We start from the raw sequence: 20,614 nt of genomic DNA, 5'->3' as shown, positions 1-20,614 counted from the left end.
ACTCCTGTTACTGTAAACAGACACATTTGTGTTTACTAGCACATACAACCAAGATAGTATGTAAAACAGGCGCGTAAGAGATACAGAGTCTGTAGTAGAAGTAGTTTCTGGGAAACATTTGTATTAGCCCAAATGAAGTGTTAGCGGGAGAAAGGCAAATACACATCTTGGGAAGGGACTCATACTCTTTTCGTCATATACAAACACAAAACACATTGCTGGGCTCACCACATTAGACTTTATTTAAACTTCATGATTACAAATTTTGTCAACAAATTTGTTCCTTTAACTTTGGTATGCGTGTCTGTGATTGCCGATTGCCTGTCTAAGTACCTACACTGTATGTACGTTAGGATGGTCCTTATTTTGCAAAGTTTTGAATTGAATACTCTGACCCCCTGAATAGGTTCTAATTGATGAAAAAACATGCTGTGTAAAATTTTGTTTGTATAAATAAGTTTTTACAAGTATCTCAAAAGCATTGACATTTTGCTACTTTCTGCTATATAACGCTGTACAAACTAAAGCTTAAGGGTGCCCCAACCCATCCTAAACAACATATGAAAAGTCCTGATGAATCCTCCTGGTGCTCACTCAGAAATTCAAGGTGGCCTCCACAGGTGATTTTCAAGCTTTTGTTAGTATCGCGTTTATATAGCATGAAAATAGCAAAATTTCAATGCTTTTGAGTTACAGCTAAAAAATGTTTTTATACAAACAAAATTTTACACTGCATGTTTTTTCATCAATTGTAACCTATTCAAGGGATCCAGTTGGAGTATTAAATTTCAAAACTTTGCAAAATAAGGACCACCCTAATGTACGTGTGTATGTGTATTATTGTGTGGATGACCCTGGACCATGTTTGTGTGCAAGTTTCCCTGGACAGACATGTCTATATGATTGTCCCCTGAACAAACAACAGTACAGCTGATACATGATTTAAAAAAATTTAAAAACCAGCTAGACGGCTTTGTCCTCTTTCTAATTTAGCACCTTTAATGTAAATACTGACTGTGAAAAAGCGTGAGATACAACAAGAGAAAGAAAGCTTTCCTTTCAAAATGAATACAACACAAAAGAAATAAAAACAAAACACATTAGAGCCTATAATTTGTCTCCTACACATTCAGTATTCATACACCTCTCCTATTGGATATTTATATAGCGTCTCTTTGGTTGGACCATAGATTTAGAACAGCCCAGTCAGAGTTGATGTTGCTGTGTACGTGTTATCGCCTGCTGGTCCTACATGACTGTTTGGCTTTGACAAATGAATTTTCAAAAGGCATCTTCTGTGCGTCATGGTGATCATAGCTGTTTGGATGACGCGTTGAAGTAGCTGTTCCTTATTTGTTTTTCTGTGGATTCTAATTCTATCGTGTTGAGTAGTACAGTTCCTCACTAGCATATCCAGCGGATAAAGCGCTCAAAGAACGAGGGTTTGGTCAGCATAGTGTAGTCGCCTCCTCTAAAGATGGCTGACTTGTCCCCTAGAGTGATGTTCCGCAGCACCTCTTCGTCCGTGTCGGTTCCCATGGCGATCACAGTGGGAACGCCTTCCACGCGCCTCATGGCAGACACACCTTCAACCAGCTGCCCGCTGGCTGTGATGCCATCAGTGATGAACACAAAGGCCAGCTCAGCGAAGCGCCGCGCCACACGGCTGCCCTGTAAGAAACAAACCGTGTGAAAGGTTTCTGACACCGCCGGCCAAATGAGAGAAAAGTGACACTTGAGTGTTTTTATACCCCTGAGTTCACCACATTGTTGACAGCGTAGATGATGGCACTGCCCAGAGCAGAAGAAGAGTCCATGTAGGTCATTCCTGCCAGCGAATCAGAGATCACTGTCAGATTATGCGTGAGTGGGAACTCCACCCTTTGCTCTGTTGGGCTGCCATACTGCAGCAAGGCAAAGCGTGCATTCCTGTCGTCTGTTCGGCTTTTGGCCAGGACGAGGCGACGAGCCGCATTCTCGATGAATTCTTTGGCGCGGCGGTGGTTCTCCACTCCCATCCTCTCTGAACCGTCTAACAGGAAAACCAGATCCACAGGCCGCTGGACACAGCTAGCGACCGCGGGCTCTAGAGCACAATTTGAAATCAGAAACGGAATTTAGATTTAATTTAAGATTAAATGTGCATGCAAGCTGCAGCACAGATGTTTGGCTTCATGTAACGTTTGTCAGGAATGCACAGTTTTATTTTGCTGTACCGCTTTATTCTGTTGAGATGACAACATGAACATATGAATTTACTCCAGTTCATAGATATCAAGTCAGTTCACATTTGCAAAAAAAATAAAAATAAAAAAGCAGTCACAAAGCTTATATGGCACCACAGCATTTCTTTAAAGGTTCTTCAAGCCAACCATCAATGGAAAAGCCTTATAGGACCAACATGACTCATTCACAGAACACCGTTCGTGTAGCGGTTGTCACCATGGGTGTGTGCAAAACAAAAACTGGAAATTTAAGTAATTCAGTAAGCTGGTGATTCACAGTGGAAATGAGGCTTCATCAAAGAGCCACAGTACACAGGACAGCATGAATGGGTCTACAGATGCCTCCAACAAACGGATAACTTTCCATAACCAAAAGTGTTCTTCCACTAAGTTGGAAGACCTGATATGTATCATATTACTAACAGTAGTTTCCTGAGAAACAGCGGTATATGTCAAAGTATCTCCAACAGCGACCATCATGAGTTCTCTTTTTTGTTATTTTTGAGTTGGGCTCATGATACAATATGCATCACAGCACACAGGCCACAATACAGCTGCATTGTGAAACATTGCAATACATGATTTACTGCAATTTTTTGTTTTAAAAAGAGCTGAGAACAGAAATTGTTCTCACCTGGGTAGTCTAATATTTACACCACATTATATTGACAATGCAGCCGACTCATTCAATATTTCATCTTAAATTTCCATTCCAAATTATAAGAATGGCTTTTAAATTGCACATTACTGAACACACTGATGTTAAAAATAACATAAAATCACACGATGATAAAGTGCAATAATTCAAATTCAATAGCATAATACTGTATCTAATATTCTAAAATGTGCCATTATACATAATGAGAAATTTTACATTTGGTACTTTAAGTATATTTTGATGCTATACTGCTTTGTCAGTTCGGTGTGACACACGTCTGTCCAGTTGGCGATGATAATGCAGCGACAGGTTTGCCAACTGCCATTGAAGTTACAAGAAGAAGACACTAACTTAGCTAACTTTAGCTTTACATTACTTACTTTGCAGTCTGCTGCTGTACATTGACAGTTGCTCAATCAGCCTCCTAGCTCTATAGTGATCTTTCCAGGAGTGGAGGTTGTAGTGATCACAGGGATTTGTGGGAAATTTAATGACGTTTTAAATCCATTTAATGTATTGATATGAGAGCCGGAAGACTGATACACTATCATGGATTTAAAAAACCTCACGATACTTACCTGTATTGATTTTTTTTTCGTACACTGGTGTAATTACGTTCCATTGATGTGTGCCTTATGTCATCCAGTTATATTGCAACAGTTAAAACCTACAGTCAATTTTGAGAAAATAATGCCCCAATTTTCACAAAACTTTTTCTAGTTGCAGCAGTAAGCTTATTATTGGCATCCTCAGAAATACCCAGCGGGCAAAATGACATTGATTGAACGTTGATCAGTTTTGAAGTCTGATGTTCAGTAAATGTAGGAAATAAGTTGGATTTGAAAATTGGATGAACGTAGAAATCCTATCATTGGTTCAACACAGATGTTCACCATAGATATTCAAAATAATATTCAGCTTATTATAATAAATTTGAAAAGCAGCAACTAACAAATCTGATGTTTTGTGTGAATAAATAAATATACTTTGTATGGGTTTTTGACAAAAGACATCAAAACACAGGCGAGGAACCTAACCTTATTTTGATATTTTAGCAATATCATATTCTGATGTTGTTACACTAGGAAATGGCGTTGGGGCAACATTAATATCATGTTGCTTGACATCAAAACTTAATATAACCAAAAAACTACACTGATACAACATCCCCATGCCTGCTAGGCATACTGGTGAGGTGGTATGATTAGCATTACAACATTAACAGATTTTTAAGGCTTTTTCTGGGTCTCCCATAATGTCTCCGTAGACGTATTTGAAGGAGTCGATGAATAGCTGGGTCCATTGCTGCCTGTCCTCTCCCTGGGCAAGTTTGGCTCTCTGGGCTGTGTATGCCATGGTTGCCACGCCAATCCCATACTGCTGCTCATTCAGGCCATTCAGTAGATTGGCCACACCATCCAAAGTGGTGGGGACCAATCCAGGGTTGCTTTCTTCAGCTAGTGGTTTCCAATGGGGAGGGGCTTGACCAGAAGTGATGCGCCCTCCTGCAACAAGTGGGCGAATAACAGTGTGGGCGGGGTCCCACAAACACGATGCAATACCACATGGAGAAAAGGTGCTGAAGACGCACCTCAAAGTACTGAATGAACAAGGTTAGTTGTGAATGCTGGCTTTACAGCCGCAACATTTAATTACAAAGAAATAAATGAATCACAGCAACAGTAACTTAGCTACTTTAAAAAAACAAAACAAAACAAAACAAAAAACAACAACAAAATTGACCTCAACCCAACTCATCAAGTATTAACCTACAGCAGTGCTAATAGCACACCAGCCGGAAATTCGTTAAATATTCACAAAAATATTTACCCTGTCATTGCTTTGTGTTCGTGTATTTCTGCTGAGATTAGACAAATGGCATAATTTCTCAGGGTGCAGGACTGCTTTGTGTCCCTAGGGTGAATAACAAGTCTGCAGGCAACAGAGCCTTCTCTTATCGTGCCCCTGTTTTGTGGAATGATCTCCCTGCGCCAATAAAACAGTCAGATTCTGGATAAACTTTCAAGTCTAGAATTAAGACGCATCTATTCTCCCTTTCGTATAGCTAGCATACTGGCATAGTATGTTACTATGCTGTTTATCCATTTAAAGCCATTTTATTTGCAGCAGAACAGGGCTCAGCCTCAACTTGATCTAAATTCTAGGTCTGTTAGTGAAGCTTAAGGCTAGCTGTCGGCGATCACCTTTGTAATTTCTCTGCTTTTCTGTCGACTTACTGCTGATGAATTATACTTTAGGTATAGTTTTCCGGCCGACAGATTGTGCTCTTTTTCTCTCTGTCCAAGGTATGGATGACATCATATAGGATTACAGGGTTGACAGATCCAAACCGCATGGGGCCAGAGTGATGGTGAGATACAAGGCCTGAAGCAGGTGCTGCATGCTGCAGTTTGCATTTGAAAATGACCCTGTTGCGGGAAAAAGCCCACTGACGGCTTGGACAACCCCTGCCTGTGGTGCTTACGTCTGCGTGGACTTCTCATCATCTTTATATTATTATTATGTTGTTTGATTTCCTGTTTTCTGTTTCTTCAGCTTTGTAAAACCTTTTAACACATAAGCAGTGGGTCACCCCTTTGAGTCTGGTCTGCTTGATGTATGTTCCTCAATATCATTAGAGGGAGTTTTTCCCTTACCAGTGTTGCCTGTGTTCTTGCTCTAGGTGTTGGTAAGGTTAGACCTTACTTGTCTGAAGTAGGGTTTGCAGCTATTGATTATTTTAGTAATCGAGTATTCTGTCGTTTATCCTGGTGATTAACTGAAGAATCGGATAAGAAGTTTTTTTGCGTTTTTAAACAACATCAATAGTCCAGGGGTCTCCCTAAGCAATGGCACAATGTTGCTGTGCCAAAGTGTTGACATTTTCTCTTTGTTTTGTTTTCTCCAACTTGTAAAATTTAACCATTTAAAATTTTTAAAATTGTTCTGCCATTTCCTTGCAAACTCCGACGAGAGACTCCACCCATCCTCACACAAAGGCTGCTTACAAGCAAATGACGCAACCGACAGGCGTGAAAAAAATCACGCATGCGCACGAAGGTTCAAGGTTTGCTCATGCAAGCACACGTGATTCAAATCCATCAGATTTTTGAAAAAAAAAAAATAAGGTTGAATACTTTTCTAACAGACCTCGTATATATATATATATATATATATATATATATATATATATATATATATATATATATAAAGGTTGATGGACTGGGTCCCTGTGTGATTTTTTTTTTTAATCCCTCTATCTTTGCGATTCAGCAGATGCATTTCAGCTGGAGGTTGAACATGCAAGCTTCGCAGTCAGTTTTTTTATTATTATTTTATTGAAGTTACTGTGTTTGTGAAGCATTGTGCGTTGCCCAAAAAAGTGAAACTTAAAAAGCAAAACACTCAGTGCAAGTCTGAGCAAAACACAGAAGAAAGAGTGGACTTCTGCTGTTTGTCATTGTAGCTGGGGACGGAGCTGTGACTCGCCCGGTCTGAGAGCCCCTCACACCAGGTCGAGAGAGACAGCAGCTGGCCGCCGGGTCAATAGTCACTCCCCACCTAGAGCAGACCGTGTGTTTTTTAAAAGGCCGTGGCTATTCGCACGGCGGCCGTGTCCATAACTCTCATTTGGCTATTCGCACGACAAGACTCTGGTGGTAAAACTTGGAACTACGGTACTTGTATAAACAAACATACTGCATTCATGATGTCTTAACTCCTTTAATTTTTTTCGATTTTGATGATTTTTTTTTTATTCGGCCGTGTCCATAACTCTCATTTCAGTATTCGCACGGTGGCAAAAAGTCGACCCTATTCAAACGGCGGCCGTGTCCATAATTCTCATTTAATGCAGTTTGTTTATACAAGTCCACGTTTTACCACCAGAGTCTTGCCGTGTGAATAGCCAAATGAAAGTTATGGGCATGGCAGCTGTGCAAATAGGCACTTCCTTTTTAAAAATAGACAAACACACTGTTTCAATTTAAATGTGTAGTAAATCTATTTCAGGTGATCAGCATGGACTGTCTTTCTCTTAAAAGGCTTTATTTTACTCTGTGTCACGTTGGAAAGCTGTAGCTATCATTGTTAATTTGATTAGCGGTTATGCTCTAGTCTTTTTCTGTTTTTTGTTTTTTTTTTTTTATTCTGGGGACATTGCGGCGCAACACACAGGCCTGGCATATGTACTACAACATTAAACGAAGCTTTGAGGCAAAGAATTTGCCTCAAATATTTTTTGTAACCGAATTATTCAAGTTACTTGATTAATCGTGCCTTGAGGCAGCTTTGTTGTGATTTGGTGCTGTATAAATGAAATAAATTAAATTGCCAATTTTATGTCTGAAGCAACTGAACTACAAAATCAGTGGCCATCTTGTACTGATCTGCGCATGTGCGCCAGGAAATTAACATGCACACATGTGCCAGTTGTAGAAGTTCATTCTTATGTGTGTGTTATCTTCCTGGCTTGCATACGCAGATCAGTACAAGGTGGCTGCCGACTTTATAGTCCAATCACTTCCAACGTAATGTTGCGATGTTTTTTTTTGGGGGGGGGGGGTCTAAACTCAACAGAAATACATCAATGCAAAGCAACAAGAAGGTAAACTGAAGTTTTCTGTGAATATTTATTCAGGTTTCGGCTTCACATGTACAGAGGATTAAGCATTGAAGGATTGAATGTGAATAAAAGTCTAAAGGAAAGACTGTAGGTTAAGGCATGGTGTTAGAAGGAAGCAGTAGAGACTTTGGCAATGCAAAGCAGGGCTAAACAACTTATTGTATATTACCCAACAAACAAACATTATGATTCAAAATTTTACCTGTTTCACAAGGGAGATCAGGGCACACAACCACAGGATCTGAAGCAAAGATGGAGAGAGATTGTCAGAAACTGTGACAAAGAAAATCAGCTCATAAGAACTTGACTGGCAGCAAACAGAATGTTTCTGTAGGCTAAGTGCACCTGGACAGAGCACAGTCTCTATCTTGTCAATGAATTCCTCAGCCACCAGGTCTGCAAAGCGCCTCATGCCCAGCACCTTCCCTTCCTTGTCACAGGCGATGCTCTTGAGACTCTCATTCTCCTCAATCTGGTCGAACATGTCCCCAATACCAATGGCACTCACGTCAACGCTGGCATCATCCCTAAAATGGAAGCACACACAAATATGAACCAGATGTCAGAACCTTTTTGTTCCACAAATGAATATTCAATATCTGAAAATATAACACCAAGTCAAATACCTGCAGAGGTAATTGAGCAGCTTGTCGTCATCTCGGGGGTCAAAGCGTCCATCGGTGATGACAACAACTGTGACTTTGGCTTTTTCTCTACGGCTGTCTCTGATCAGGTGGTCGTAGGCAAATTTTAAGGCTGATGGAGTCCATGTTCCTCCAGCAATCCATTCCAAACGCTTCACTGCATCCTGAACAGTGGGAAGAGCAGAATGTGAGTCGTGCATGTGGCTGTGAAAACAACACAGCATGATGCTGCCACCACCATGCTTCACTGTAGGGATGGTGCTTGGTTTCCTCCAAACATGACGCCTGGCTTTCACACCAAAGAGTTCAATCTTTGTCTCATCAGACCAGAGAATTTTGTTTCTCATGGTCTGAGAGTCCAGGTGCCTTTTAACAAACTCCAGGCGGACTGCCATATGGCTTTTACTAAGGAGTGACTTCCGTCTCACCACTCTACCATACAGACCTTATTGGTGGATTTCCACAGAGATGGTTGTCCTTCTGGAAGGGTCTCTCTACAGAGGAATGCTGGAGCTCTGACAGAGTGACTATTGGGTTCTTGGTCACATCCCTGACTAAGGCCCTTCTCCCCCAATCTCTCAGTTTAGACGGACGGTCAGCTCTAGGAAGAGTCCCAGTGGATCCGAACTTCTTCCATTTATGGATGATGGAGGCCACTGTGCTCATTGGGACCTTCAAAGCAGTAGAAATGTTTCTGTACCCTTCCTCAGATTTGTGTCTTGAGACAATCCTGTCTCAGAGGTCTACAGACAGTCCCTTTCACTTCATGCCTGGTTTGTGCTCTGACATGCACTGTCAACTGTGGGACCTTATATGTAGACAGGTGTGTGCCAGGCATGTGGAGACTAATTGATACAAATCGGTATCTAGATACAAATGTGCGCGATGCGAATGCATCGATTCAGTTGATGGGTTGAATCGTGTTGCATCGCTCACTGCCTGCTTGCATCGATTTTTCCGATGCACATTGAATGCACCACAGACAGTTCGGGACACCGGAGCAGCCGTTGTTTTTGAGGGTGTTTATTGAGAAAATTATTATTTCTCTACATTGACTGCAGACTGCAGCAGATCTGCTTAAAGGACCTGTCTCACATTTTTTAACGTCCCAGTTAGTAAGACAACATAAAAGTACTCATGATTGTAAGTGTCTCTGCACACACCAGAAAATCACTAAGGGCCCTTGGGCAAGGTCCTTAATCCCCTAGTTGCTCCCCGTGTGTAGTGAGTACCTTGTATGGCAGCACCCTCACATCGGGGTGATTGTGAGGCATTAGTGTATAAAGTGCTTTGAGCATCTGATGTAGATGGAAAAGCGCTATATACCATTTACCATTTATATAAATGCAGTCCATTTACCATTCAACTGAAATACGTATCAAAGAAGTGCTCATATGTGGGTGTTTGTTTGCAAGCATTACCTTGAAAGCAGAGAGCGAATCAATCTTGGGGTCGTTAAGCCGGATGGCCTGGAAGGTTCCATTGTGACTGTACTGAACAACTCCAACTCTTGTACCTGCGGACAAAAGAACACATTTACATATGTAGCAGTAGTCTTGGGAGTGTTGCTTTCAGCTGCCCTCAGCTGCTCAGTTTTTTGCCAGATGTCCTTCATGACACAAATCCAGTTGTACATGGACAAAGATGTGTGCATCTCCGTGTGTTCCTCATCGGTCTCCCAACGAAATACTAATCAGGACTTACAGGATGTCTATAATAACCTGAGGTAAGAAGCAATGTGTGTATTTAAACATATCTGTGCACCTGTTTCTGATTTGGGGTCTTTGGCCATAGATCCAAGTCTGTTGATGGTGTTGATGACAAAGTTCTTCTCTAGGGTGAAATTGGTTAGACCCACTGACTCTGAGCTGTCAATCACAAACACGATGTCCAGAGCGCCACATCGTTTTTCACAGTCTGTGAACAAAATCACATTTAGAGCATCTGTCTGTCTTTTCAAAAGCCTCGTCTGGCAAATCACGACGGAAACATACCACAGCAGCCACAGGTCTCCCTGATGTAATTCATCACATTGCATTCCTGTAGGAACAATAAAATCCATCATCATCATCATCATTCTGCTGATACGACAGTGATAAATCAGCTGTTTAGTATCGTTCTCACAGTGAGACCAGGATCTCCCTCAGGGCCAGGATCTCCCTGTAGGAGAACAGATAAGATAAAATCACTTCCTGACACTCCCGTTTCCAATTAACAACAGATAAGTGTTTGTACACAGTTCGGAGTCATGTCAGATCTTAAGTCGAACATTTTTCAAATGGATGCAACTGGATTTTTTTGAATGTCTGTGGCTGGAAATGTCCGTCTAAATGTTGCAGCTGATTTAAGGTATAGTTTTTGCATACTTACTTCACGCCCAACCTCCCCTTTTGGTCCTCTTTTTCCAGGTTCTCCCTGAGGACCAGGATCACCCTGTGGCAAACAGTGAAATGACAAACTTATGTAACTGCAACATACGTACAAAATCAGAATGCACTTTAATTAAAAATGGACTTTGGAAATCTCTTTTAAAGTGAAGCCAAAATGCCTCTGGTCTCCTGGTGGCTGGTTGCAGGACTTGTTTAGCATTCCTTCTGGCAAATTAACACAACATGATTAAAGATAAAAGCTGGAAATGGATGTTATGAACATTTGTCCAGGGGTTTCCTGTGTTATTTTACATCTCAATATCCACTGTACTGATCATTTTGCGCCCAAAGGTTATAATATGATAATTAAATGGGCGTCAAACAATCAATCCATTTATGTAGTGAGTACTAGTGACCAACCAAGGATAACTGTGACCTTGATTAACAGCTGCTTTCAACAAAATTAACACTGACACACCTCATGCATGAACTATTTAAAGGACATGTCCCACGCTTTTAAGACTCAGTCTCAGTTAGTAAGATGTAAATACTGTAAATTCATCAAAGGGTGCCAATAATTATGTCAAGCATACATTTTATGGGTATTTGGTTTCACTTCATGAAAACATTTTGTTTTCTTGTTGTTCCCAAATAACTATGGATAATTTTCAAAATATTTAGTCAAACAAAATTGTTTTGTTTGCATTTATTTCTGACCATATATTAAAATATGTACATGAAATCCCAACAGTTTTGTCTATGTGAATAAATTGAGGGCCCCTTCACACATAACACGATTTAAGCCGACTAGCGCATGAAGGAGGAAATGCATTCCATTCATGAAAATCGGAGCTACCTCCAACGCCCTGTACACATGTCGCTGCAACTATTCGCGCACAACAATGGCTGAAAGACAGAGAGTGCCCTGTGAGAGCCCATTTGATCCCTCTCGCGGCAGGTGTCGGCCAAATTCTTGGTGACCCACATGAACATCTAACAGCACTTGCTTGACACTTAGAAAATGTGTGGCCATTCACGTTGTTAGCACAAAAATAGTGAGCAGACGATCACTTTCAAGCTGGATGTGAAATTTGCAAAAACCAACACACATGTGGCCTGCATGTGTATCACACGTGTCCCCCCCCCACTCCCCCCCGAAACACTTGTGGCGTATGTGTGTTTCGCATCTCCCGTGCCCCCCTACACATGTGGCGTGTGGTGGGCACACTTGCATAAAATGCTTATACGTATGAACACATGCTGGGTTGACAGCCAAGTCAGAGTGCACACAGCACGGGGAGGCACCTCCCAGCTGCTGACCAGAGACATAAATGACTGCTCAGTGCACAGGAGGTATCACAGTACAAACACAGAGACCACAGCCAGGACAGGTATATTAATACAGTAAGTACTATACTACCTATATACACAATTACATAACAAATAACTAAAAAATAATGATCACATAACAGACAGTGACGGTGTGTGTGCTGAAATGACATGGGGTGTGTCCGCCGACAGCTGCAGCTGTTGAGATCTGTGGTTCTGGACATCCCAGCTGGACAACACGTACCGTGTTTGGACGGACATGAACTAATAACTGTCCACTGTGATGAGCGTGTGTCTGCTTGCTGTCCTCATGTGGACATACATAAAAACATATATCGCTGTTGCAATGGGTTGCAGTGAGCACGTGCACGGCACATACATTGACAGTGTGAAAAGGACGATTAGATCATAACACGCAGCGGGTGATCTGAATGTCACGTCACCCACGCGAGCTCTGTTCCACATGACGTGGTATCTCTCCTGCGGCACGCCATCCACAGGACATGCGTGTTGGGCCAGATGCACGCTGGGCTGGCTGGACACACCGGGCCAGCAGATGTGGACATGATAAGAGCGCATGAACTGCTTCATTCATGTCATTTCATGACTGTATGTCTGTGGCCATGGGTCATCTACAGAGGAACAGACGGTTCATACTTGTATTGTTCGTTCGATAAGAGGGATTCAATACAATGTGGCGATTTTTTATGGTGTGTGTTTTTTAATACGTTTATCTCCTTGTTGATTTCAGACATTTTACACACCTTTTCTAGGACAGCAATGGTAGTGCAGTGGTAAAGTTTCTGGCTGGCAGTTAGAGCTTTTGTAAATTGCAGGTTCGAATCCCGTGGGTGGCATGTATTTTTTTTTCACAGTTGCTGCGCAATGTGGTTACACATGCTGCAACTGCTTGCACTGTGTTGCTGCTGTGACGGTGTCGTGCACGAAACCGTCGCAGCGGGGTCATTCACGCCTGCCCGACCACGTGTCCCTCCCGACGTCAGCTCAGTGTTTTCGTGGTTCCCCCTGATTTGTACTTATTCGTACTATGTGTGCAGGGGCCCTGAGACCTAACGTGTACAAGATGGGCATACTATGTAATTCAAAAAACATTTGAGCCACCATCAAATTAACTTGTATAAAGAGACTGGACTTTGTTTAAATGTTTGTACCATATATTACTTTATCACTGTTCATCTTGTTTGTAGGTCAGTAGGTGTTTGAATCCTACCATGTTGACTATGACACAGATTTTAATTCATTGTATATACTGTATGTTAATTGTCTCACCTACTGCAAGAGTGGTCTTAAGATGGGTTTACACTGTGCGAGTTTTGCTCCTTTTTCAGCCGATTTTTCACTCATGCGAGAACCTTTTGGATCGCACCAAGTTTCAGCTTAATCGTGCGTTGTGCATCGTGTAGTATACGTGGAGTAACGAGCTGCGTTTAACCTCTCACGACCACCTCCCGATGGGCAATCGTATGGTCGGATGAAAATCAAACCTGTTTGATATTCTGGTCGGCCCTTGTGAGGGTATGGTGCTGTTGAAGCAGCGCTACAAGCGCCAGTGAGCTGATGTGCAAACACCGGAGAGAGCATCAACAGTGATCATCTCTTTGGGAGAGCAGCTTCTGTTTCTTTTTCCCCCTTCAACTCATGTAAAGTCTTGTGCTTTTTTATTTCTTTCTTTCTTTTTTTTTAAACTTTGATGTCTCCCATTGAGAATTTTTTGTAAAAATAAGAAATGGAAATGAAGTTTGAAAAAAAAGAAAAAAGAAAGGAAAAAAGCTTCTGTTTACGTTTTGCTTCCAGAAACATGAGTCCGACGTGTGGTTTTTGAACGTACAATGTGAGTAATCAGATCGCATCAGCGCATCGGGTCATATAGTGTGAGAACATAAATCATGCGCTCTGAACTTTGACACCCTGCCGTTTTGTCGTACAGTTTGAGCTAGAGCCGAGTACAACGATTGAAAATATCGTACAGTGTCTGCCCAGCTTTATGGGAATGAACTTTCCATTCTTATTGTGAATGAAACCTATGGCGCATGTCTCCTCATTGTTGGAGTTACTCACAGGTTCTCCTCCAGGCCCTTTTTCTCCAGGTTCACCCTTTTGTCCACAGTCACCTCTGCTACCACGGGCACCACGGTTGCCCTTTTCTCCCCTCTCGCCCTGTACAACAACAAAGGAAAGCAATATCAGCAAAAAGCACAACTGCAACCTGGAAGTATAGGAAAAACAACTGCACCCTGATATTACCGATGAGCCTCTTGGTCCAGGATAGCTGAAGCCTGGCCTTCCACTGTCACCCTAAAATAAAATGGAATGAATATTAAAGATAAAACAGCTTCAGCACTGTTATCGGCTAACCTGACAGACACATGCTAAAGAGACATATATGTACCTTTGGTCCAGCATCTCCTGGATCTCCTCTTGGTCCAGGATCACCAGGGTCACCTTGTGTACCCTACAATACATAGTGTTAAAGCAGTCAAAACATGTTAGCTACTATACATTATCAGTGTTACCACAGTTACTTTGAAACGTTACTTTTTTAGTTACTTTAAGCTGTTACTTCATTAGCAGCTTTACATAGTTACTTTATTACCAGCTGCTGCTGCTGACAATTTGTTGGCAGCTGCTGAATGTCACTAATAAGGCAACTAGTAATCTAGCTTGGTTACTTTTAAGATTGAATAATCAGCAAAGTAACTAACCAGCAAAGTATGAGTACTCAATCTTAAAAATAACCAAGTTAAGCAATTTGGAATTCAGGTCACCAACTGACAAAACATTTTTATCTTTAGCTCATGAATGTTCAATTTCCTTCGCTGGGTATTTGCTCATTTTGTTTGGCATGAAGTATCACAATGAATTAATTTGCTACAGTGGTGTACGTCAGCCTTTATGTTGTTGTTGTTGTTGTTGATGGCAAAAACAAACTAACTAAAACAAAAGTCAAGTCATAAATTTGCAATCTGTTTACATTTAACAATGATTTGCACATAATTTCAGTGTCGTATCGAAATGTTTAATTTTATTTCAAAAAATCGGACATAATGTGAAGCTCTTTACTTTGACCTACGTTCTTTCCAGCTTCTCCTTGTACTCCTGGTGGCCCCCTGGGGCCTGGCAACCCAATGTCACCCTGACAAGAACACAGAAGGATTATGAAAGCTAGTAAATGAGAAGGATGTACAAAACAAGTTCAAAAGTGTTGGGTTTTTGTGTAGAAATATGTAAACTGAAGTAATATACGTCTCCTCACCTTTGATCCTTTTGGTCCTTGTTCACCTGTAAGTCCTCTCATGCCCTCTGGACCCGCTTCACCCTGAAACATAAGCTCAGCTTTGAGTGCTTCTTGTGCTGAAATGATGTATCTCAACAAAGCATGTAATACGTGCTGTGGTAAAAACAGCGCACGAAATATGAGGTTCAAACTTCCGTGATTCTCAACATGACTTTACACCTTTTCTCCTTTGGCTCCATCTGGACCTGGTCCTCCCTTTTGACCATCATCTCCTGTTCTTCCCTGAAACAGAAGAGCCATTTGAGTACACAGTGCCAAAATAGACAAAGGACAAGTTTAGATTAATGGGCTACTCTGAGGTTCTTACTCTCCCTCCTGGGCCTCCTGGAGCTCCTGCAGTTCCCTTGAAAAACAAAACAAAATTGCACACAGTTGAGTCTTCTGAAACATGTACACAAGCATTTAATTCTAGCAGTGGTGTCTTACAGCTTTTCCTTTTTGTCCTGGATTTCCAGGTGAACCCGGACTTCCATTTTCTCCCTGAGGAAGAAACACAGACACTTTAACAATTTACCTTCACCTCTCACCTACTATCTGTTCTTGAAAAGCCCCGGTCACATGGGACTAACGAAGGACAACGAAGTCCAAATGAAACAAAAAAATCTGGATTTTGTTGACTTTCTGAGGCATTGCTTAACCTTCATCCAGCTTTGTTCCTGCAGCTGACGCTTCGTCCGAGTTTTTAAACTGTTGAAACATTTGAACGAATACCGACAACGACCTCAATTAGTCCGTATTTCGTTTTGCTTTTGTTCTTGACTGTTTCTTATCATTTGCTTAGTTTTCATAACACTAGCGTTTCGGTTGACTTTGTTCAACCTCCCAAGTCTGATGTATCGAACGAAAGTTGAGGATATCTGAACGACTCAATTTGCCCTATTGAGATTTCAAATCCCGCAAAATCTCCCAAAGCTTTGGAGAGTTCGCTGTGCTGCGAGATGTCATTAACATTGAGAACTGCATTGAGATACTCTGATCAGGCTGCACTTTAACCGCTGCACATGGACAACAGCATTAACATCGCAACATAAAACTCTTTATATATTGTGCCTAAAACTCTTGTGAATATATTATCTAGAGATTGTTATTGTGTTTGTTTTATGTAAACATGTGAGAAGCACAGGGTTTTTTTTCACCGTTATTTTCAATGGGCGCTGCTGTGAGCTGCGATCGCTTTCTGTTCATGTCGTTCTGGGGGAAAGAGAAGTTTGTCCTTTAATGTCCTGCTTATTGTCCTTTACAGCACTGCTTGTCCTGTTTGTTCCAGAGTAGTATATATAAAATGACTGAAATTCGGTTTGCGTTTATGAAGTTCCACGCAGGTTAAATGTAGCAGACATGGCTTATTTGGAATAATTGGTTTAGCAAGTTTTCAGGGTCTCATGCAGCAGTCTCTTATTAACATGATGAAAAGCATAAAAAAAATCACATTTTGGTAGTATAATGTTAATTTGCAATTATGTCATGTGATTTCTCTGTGGTATTTAGACAGCAGTGACTTTCTGGAGAGCAAAGGATTATGGGATATCTCAATAGGGCGAATAACTAAAGCTTCGACGAGCTAAACAAAACATTCTTGTATCAGTAATGAATTGTCCATGTTTGGGATGAAAAGGCAGCCTTTTCCTACAGAAACAATAGCGTTAAGAACGTTTTATCAACTACTTTAACTATTTACGCACATTGTCAAGACAAACAAAATCTCGCACCTGCAAGTACTGCGGACATGAGGATAAGGTTGGCTGCACTTGGTTTTATACCCGTTTTCGGTCATGTCATGGTGAATTTTTCATTTTGATTTTGTTTAAAGTGTTGAGGTCGACGGTTGCTTCATTTTTTTTTTCGTTTTGAGTTGTGTTTGAGTTCACTTGATTCACAGGCTTTTCGGTGATGGAAAAAGTGCAGGATCTTTCGTCCACCTTTTCTCAATGATTTTTGACATTTTATCCTTTTGCCATGTGCCGTGTGATCGGGGCATAAATCAGTCATGGCCAGTTGATCAAAAAACTGAATTGGGATAAAAGTGATCTATATTGGGAAATCCCATTTTTTTTGGTATCCAGGATCACAGAACATGCCTTACTTATATACTGGTTTTTCAAGACAACATTAAAGACATTTCAAATTGCACTGTGCACAATTCCTCCAATCACAGCAACATAAGCCTATAACTTCTTCTGGGTTGTCTGGGTGTCTTTCGTCACTTTTCTCCTTCTTGCACAGTCACTCAGTTTTTGAGAACTGTCTACTCCACACAGATTTACCATAGAGTGCCATACTGTTTGTATTTCTTAGCCGCCGTTAGTTCCCCCCTGGCAGATCCTGAGCAGCCAGGAAAGCAGGCCGACTGGGTGACTGTGAGGAGGAAGCGTAGCCCTAAACAGAAGCCCCGTGTACATCGCCAACCCGTTCACATCTCTAACCGTTTTTCCCCACTCGACGACACACCCGCCGAGGATCAAACTCTGGTTATTGGCGACTCTGTTTTGCGAAATGTGAAGTTAGCGACACCAGCAACCATAGTCAATTGTCTTCCGGGGGCCAGAGCAGGCGACATTGAAGGAAATTTGAAACTGCTGGCTAAGGCTAAGCGTAAATTTGGTAAGATTGTAATTCACGTCGGCAGTAATGACACCCGGTTACGCCAATCGGAGGTCACTAAAATTAACATTAAATCGGTGTGTAACTTTGCAAAAACAATGTCGGACTCTGTAGTTTTCTCTGGGCCCCTCCCCAATCAGACCGGGAGTGACATGTTTAGCCGCATGTTCTCCTTGAATTGCTGGCTGTCTGAGTGGTGTCCAAAAAATGAGGTGGGCTTCATAGATAATTGGCAAAGCTTCTGGGGAAAACCTGGTCTTGTTAGGAGAGACGGCATCCATCCCACTTTGGATGGAGCAGCTCTCATTTCTAGAAATCTGGCCAATTTTCTTAAATCCTCCAAACCGTGACTATCCAGGGTTGGGACCAGGAAGCAGAGTTGTAGTCTTACACACCTCTCTGCAGCTTCTCTCCCCCTGCCATCCCCTCATTACCCCATCCCCGTAGAGACGGTGCCTGCTCCCAGACCACCAATAACCAGCAAAAATCTATTTAAGCATAAAATTCAAAAAGAAAAAATAATATAGCACCTTCAACTGCACCACAGACTAAAACAGTTAAATGTGGTCTATTAAACATTAGGTCTCTCTCTTCTAAGTCCCTGTTAGTAAATGATATAATAATTGATCAACATATTGATTTATTCTGCCTTACAGAAACCTGGTTACAGCAGGATGAATATGTTAGTTTAAATGAGTCAACACCCCCGAGTCACACTAACTGTCAGAATGCTCGTAGCACGGGCCGAGGCGGAGGATTAGCAGCAATCTTCCATTCCAGCTTATTAATTAATCAAAAACCCAGACAGAGCTTTAATTCATTTGAAAGCTTGACTCTTAGTCTTGTCCATCCAAATTGGAAGTCCCAAAAACCAGTTTTATTTGTTATTATCTATCGTCCTCCTGGTCGTTACTGTGAGTTTCTCTGTGAATTTTCAGACCTTTTGTCTGACTTAGTGCTTAGCTCAGATAAGATAATTATAGTGGGCGATTTTAACATCCACACAGATGCTGAGAATGACAGCCTCAACACTGCATTTAATCTATTATTAGACTCAGTTGGCTTTGCTCAAAATGTAAATGAGTCCACCCACCACTTTAATCATATCTTAGATCTTGTTCTGACTTATGGTATGGAAATAGAAGACTTAACAGTATTCCCTGAAAACTCCCTTCTGTCTGATCATTTCTTAATAACATTTACATTTACTTTGATGGACTACCCAGCAGTGGGGAATAAGTTTCATTACACTAGAAGTCTTTCAGAAAGCGCTGTAACTAGGTTTAAGGATATGATTCCTTCTTTATGTTCTCTAATGCCATATACCAACACAGTGCAGAGTAGCTACCTAAACTCTGTAAGTGAGATAGAGTATCTCGTCAATAGTTTTACATCCTCATTGAAGACAACTTTGGATGCTGTAGCTCCTCTAAAAAAGAGAGCTTTAAATCAGAAGTGCCTGACTCCGTGGTATAACTCACAAACTCGTAGCTTAAAGCAGATAACCTGTAAGTTGGAGAGGAAATGGCGTCTCACTAACTTAGAAGATCTTCACTTAGCCTGGAAAAAGAGTCTGTTGCTCTATAAAAAAGCCCTCCATAAAGCTAGGACATCTTTCTACTCATCACTAATTGAAGAAAATAAGAACAACCCCAGGTTTCTTTTCAGCACTGTAGCCAGGCTGACAAAGAGTCAGAGCTCTATTGAGCTGAGTATTCCATTAACTTTAACTAGTAATGACTTCATGACTTTCTTTGCTAACAAAATTTTAACCATTAGAGAAAAAATTACTCATAACCATCCCAAAGACGTATCGTTATCTTTGGCTGCTTTCAGTGATGCCGGTATTTGGTTAGACTCTTTCTCTCCGATTGTTCTGTCTGAGTTATTTTCATTAGTTACTTCATCCAAACCATCAACATGTTTATTAGACCCCATTCCTACCAGGCTGCTCAAGGAAGCCCTACCATTATTTAATGCTTCGATCTTAAATATGATCAATCTATCTTTGTTAGTTGGCTATGTACCACAGGCTTTTAAGGTGGCAGTAATTAAACCATTACTTAAAAAGCCATCACTTGACCCAGCTATCTTAGCTAATTATAGGCCAATCTCCAACCTTCCTTTTCTCTCAAAAATTCTTGAAAGGGTAGTTGTAAAACAGCTAACTGATCATCTTCAGAGGAATGGTCTATTTGAAGAGTTTCAGTCAGGTTTTAGAATTCATCATAGTACAGAAACAGCATTAGTGAAGGTTACAAATGATCTTCTTATGGCCTCGGACAGTGGACTCATCTCTGTGCTTGTTCTGTTAGACCTCAGTGCTGCTTTTGATACTGTTGACCATAAAATTTTATTACAGAGATTAGAGCATGCCATAGGTATTAAAGGCACTGCGCTGCAGTGGTTTGAATCATATTTGTCTAATAGATTACAATTTGTTCATGTAAATGGGGAATCTTCTTCACAGACTAAAGTTAATTATGGAGTTCCACAAGGTTCTGTGCTAGGACCAATTTTATTCACTTTATACATGCTTCCCTTAGGCAGTATTATTAGACGGTATTGCTTAAATTTTCATTGTTACGCAGATGATACCCAGCTTTATCTATCCATGAAGCGAGAGGACACACACCAATTAGCTAAACTGCAGGATTGTTTTACAGACATAAAGACATGGATGACCTCTAATTTCCTGCTTTTAAACTCAGATAAAACTGAAGTTATTGTACTTGGCCCCACAAATCTTAGAAACATGGTGTCTAACCAGATCCTTACTGTGGATGGCATTACCCTGACCTCTAGTAATACTGTGAGAAATCTTGAAGTCATTTTTGATCAGGATATG

General features: G+C 41.1%; 1 protein-coding gene across 2 annotated transcripts in view; it reads right to left on the bottom strand.

The window, feature by feature from the left end:
* Positions 1-219: 219 nt before the first annotated feature.
* col6a2 (collagen, type VI, alpha 2) overlaps positions 220-20,614 on the bottom strand; it is a 48,075-nt gene continuing 27,680 nt past the window's right edge. Inside the window, exons 15-32 of one of the 2 annotated variants that reach the window (XM_034182867.1) lie at positions 15,592-15,645; positions 15,473-15,508; positions 15,325-15,387; positions 15,124-15,186; positions 14,941-15,003; positions 14,260-14,322; positions 14,115-14,165; positions 13,929-14,027; positions 10,522-10,584; positions 10,276-10,311; positions 10,146-10,191; positions 9,916-10,068; positions 9,573-9,667; positions 8,134-8,315; positions 7,853-8,034; positions 7,710-7,748; positions 1,752-2,086; positions 220-1,671 (exon numbers count right to left, since the gene is read on the bottom strand). In XM_034182867.1, the coding sequence (XP_034038758.1) occupies positions 1,405-1,671; positions 1,752-2,086; positions 7,710-7,748; positions 7,853-8,034; positions 8,134-8,315; positions 9,573-9,667; positions 9,916-10,068; positions 10,146-10,191; positions 10,276-10,311; positions 10,522-10,584; positions 13,929-14,027; positions 14,115-14,165; positions 14,260-14,322; positions 14,941-15,003; positions 15,124-15,186; positions 15,325-15,387; positions 15,473-15,508; positions 15,592-15,645 (1,890 nt within the window). In that variant the 3' untranslated portion in view covers positions 220-1,404. Of the gene's footprint in view, positions 1,672-1,751; positions 2,087-2,108; positions 4,389-7,709; positions 7,749-7,852; positions 8,035-8,133; positions 8,316-9,572; positions 9,668-9,915; positions 10,069-10,145; positions 10,192-10,275; positions 10,312-10,521; positions 10,585-13,928; positions 14,028-14,114; positions 14,166-14,259; positions 14,323-14,940; positions 15,004-15,123; positions 15,187-15,324; positions 15,388-15,472; positions 15,509-15,591; positions 15,646-20,614 lie in introns of those variants that run through there. The other variant, XM_034182868.1, reaches the window with a different exon arrangement.

This window comes from Thalassophryne amazonica, chromosome 12 (genome assembly GCF_902500255.1).
Source record: "Thalassophryne amazonica chromosome 12, fThaAma1.1, whole genome shotgun sequence".
In the NCBI taxonomy this organism is placed as follows: domain Eukaryota; kingdom Metazoa; phylum Chordata; class Actinopteri; order Batrachoidiformes; family Batrachoididae; genus Thalassophryne; species Thalassophryne amazonica.
This window is presented reverse-complemented; position numbering and strand designations above follow the sequence as displayed.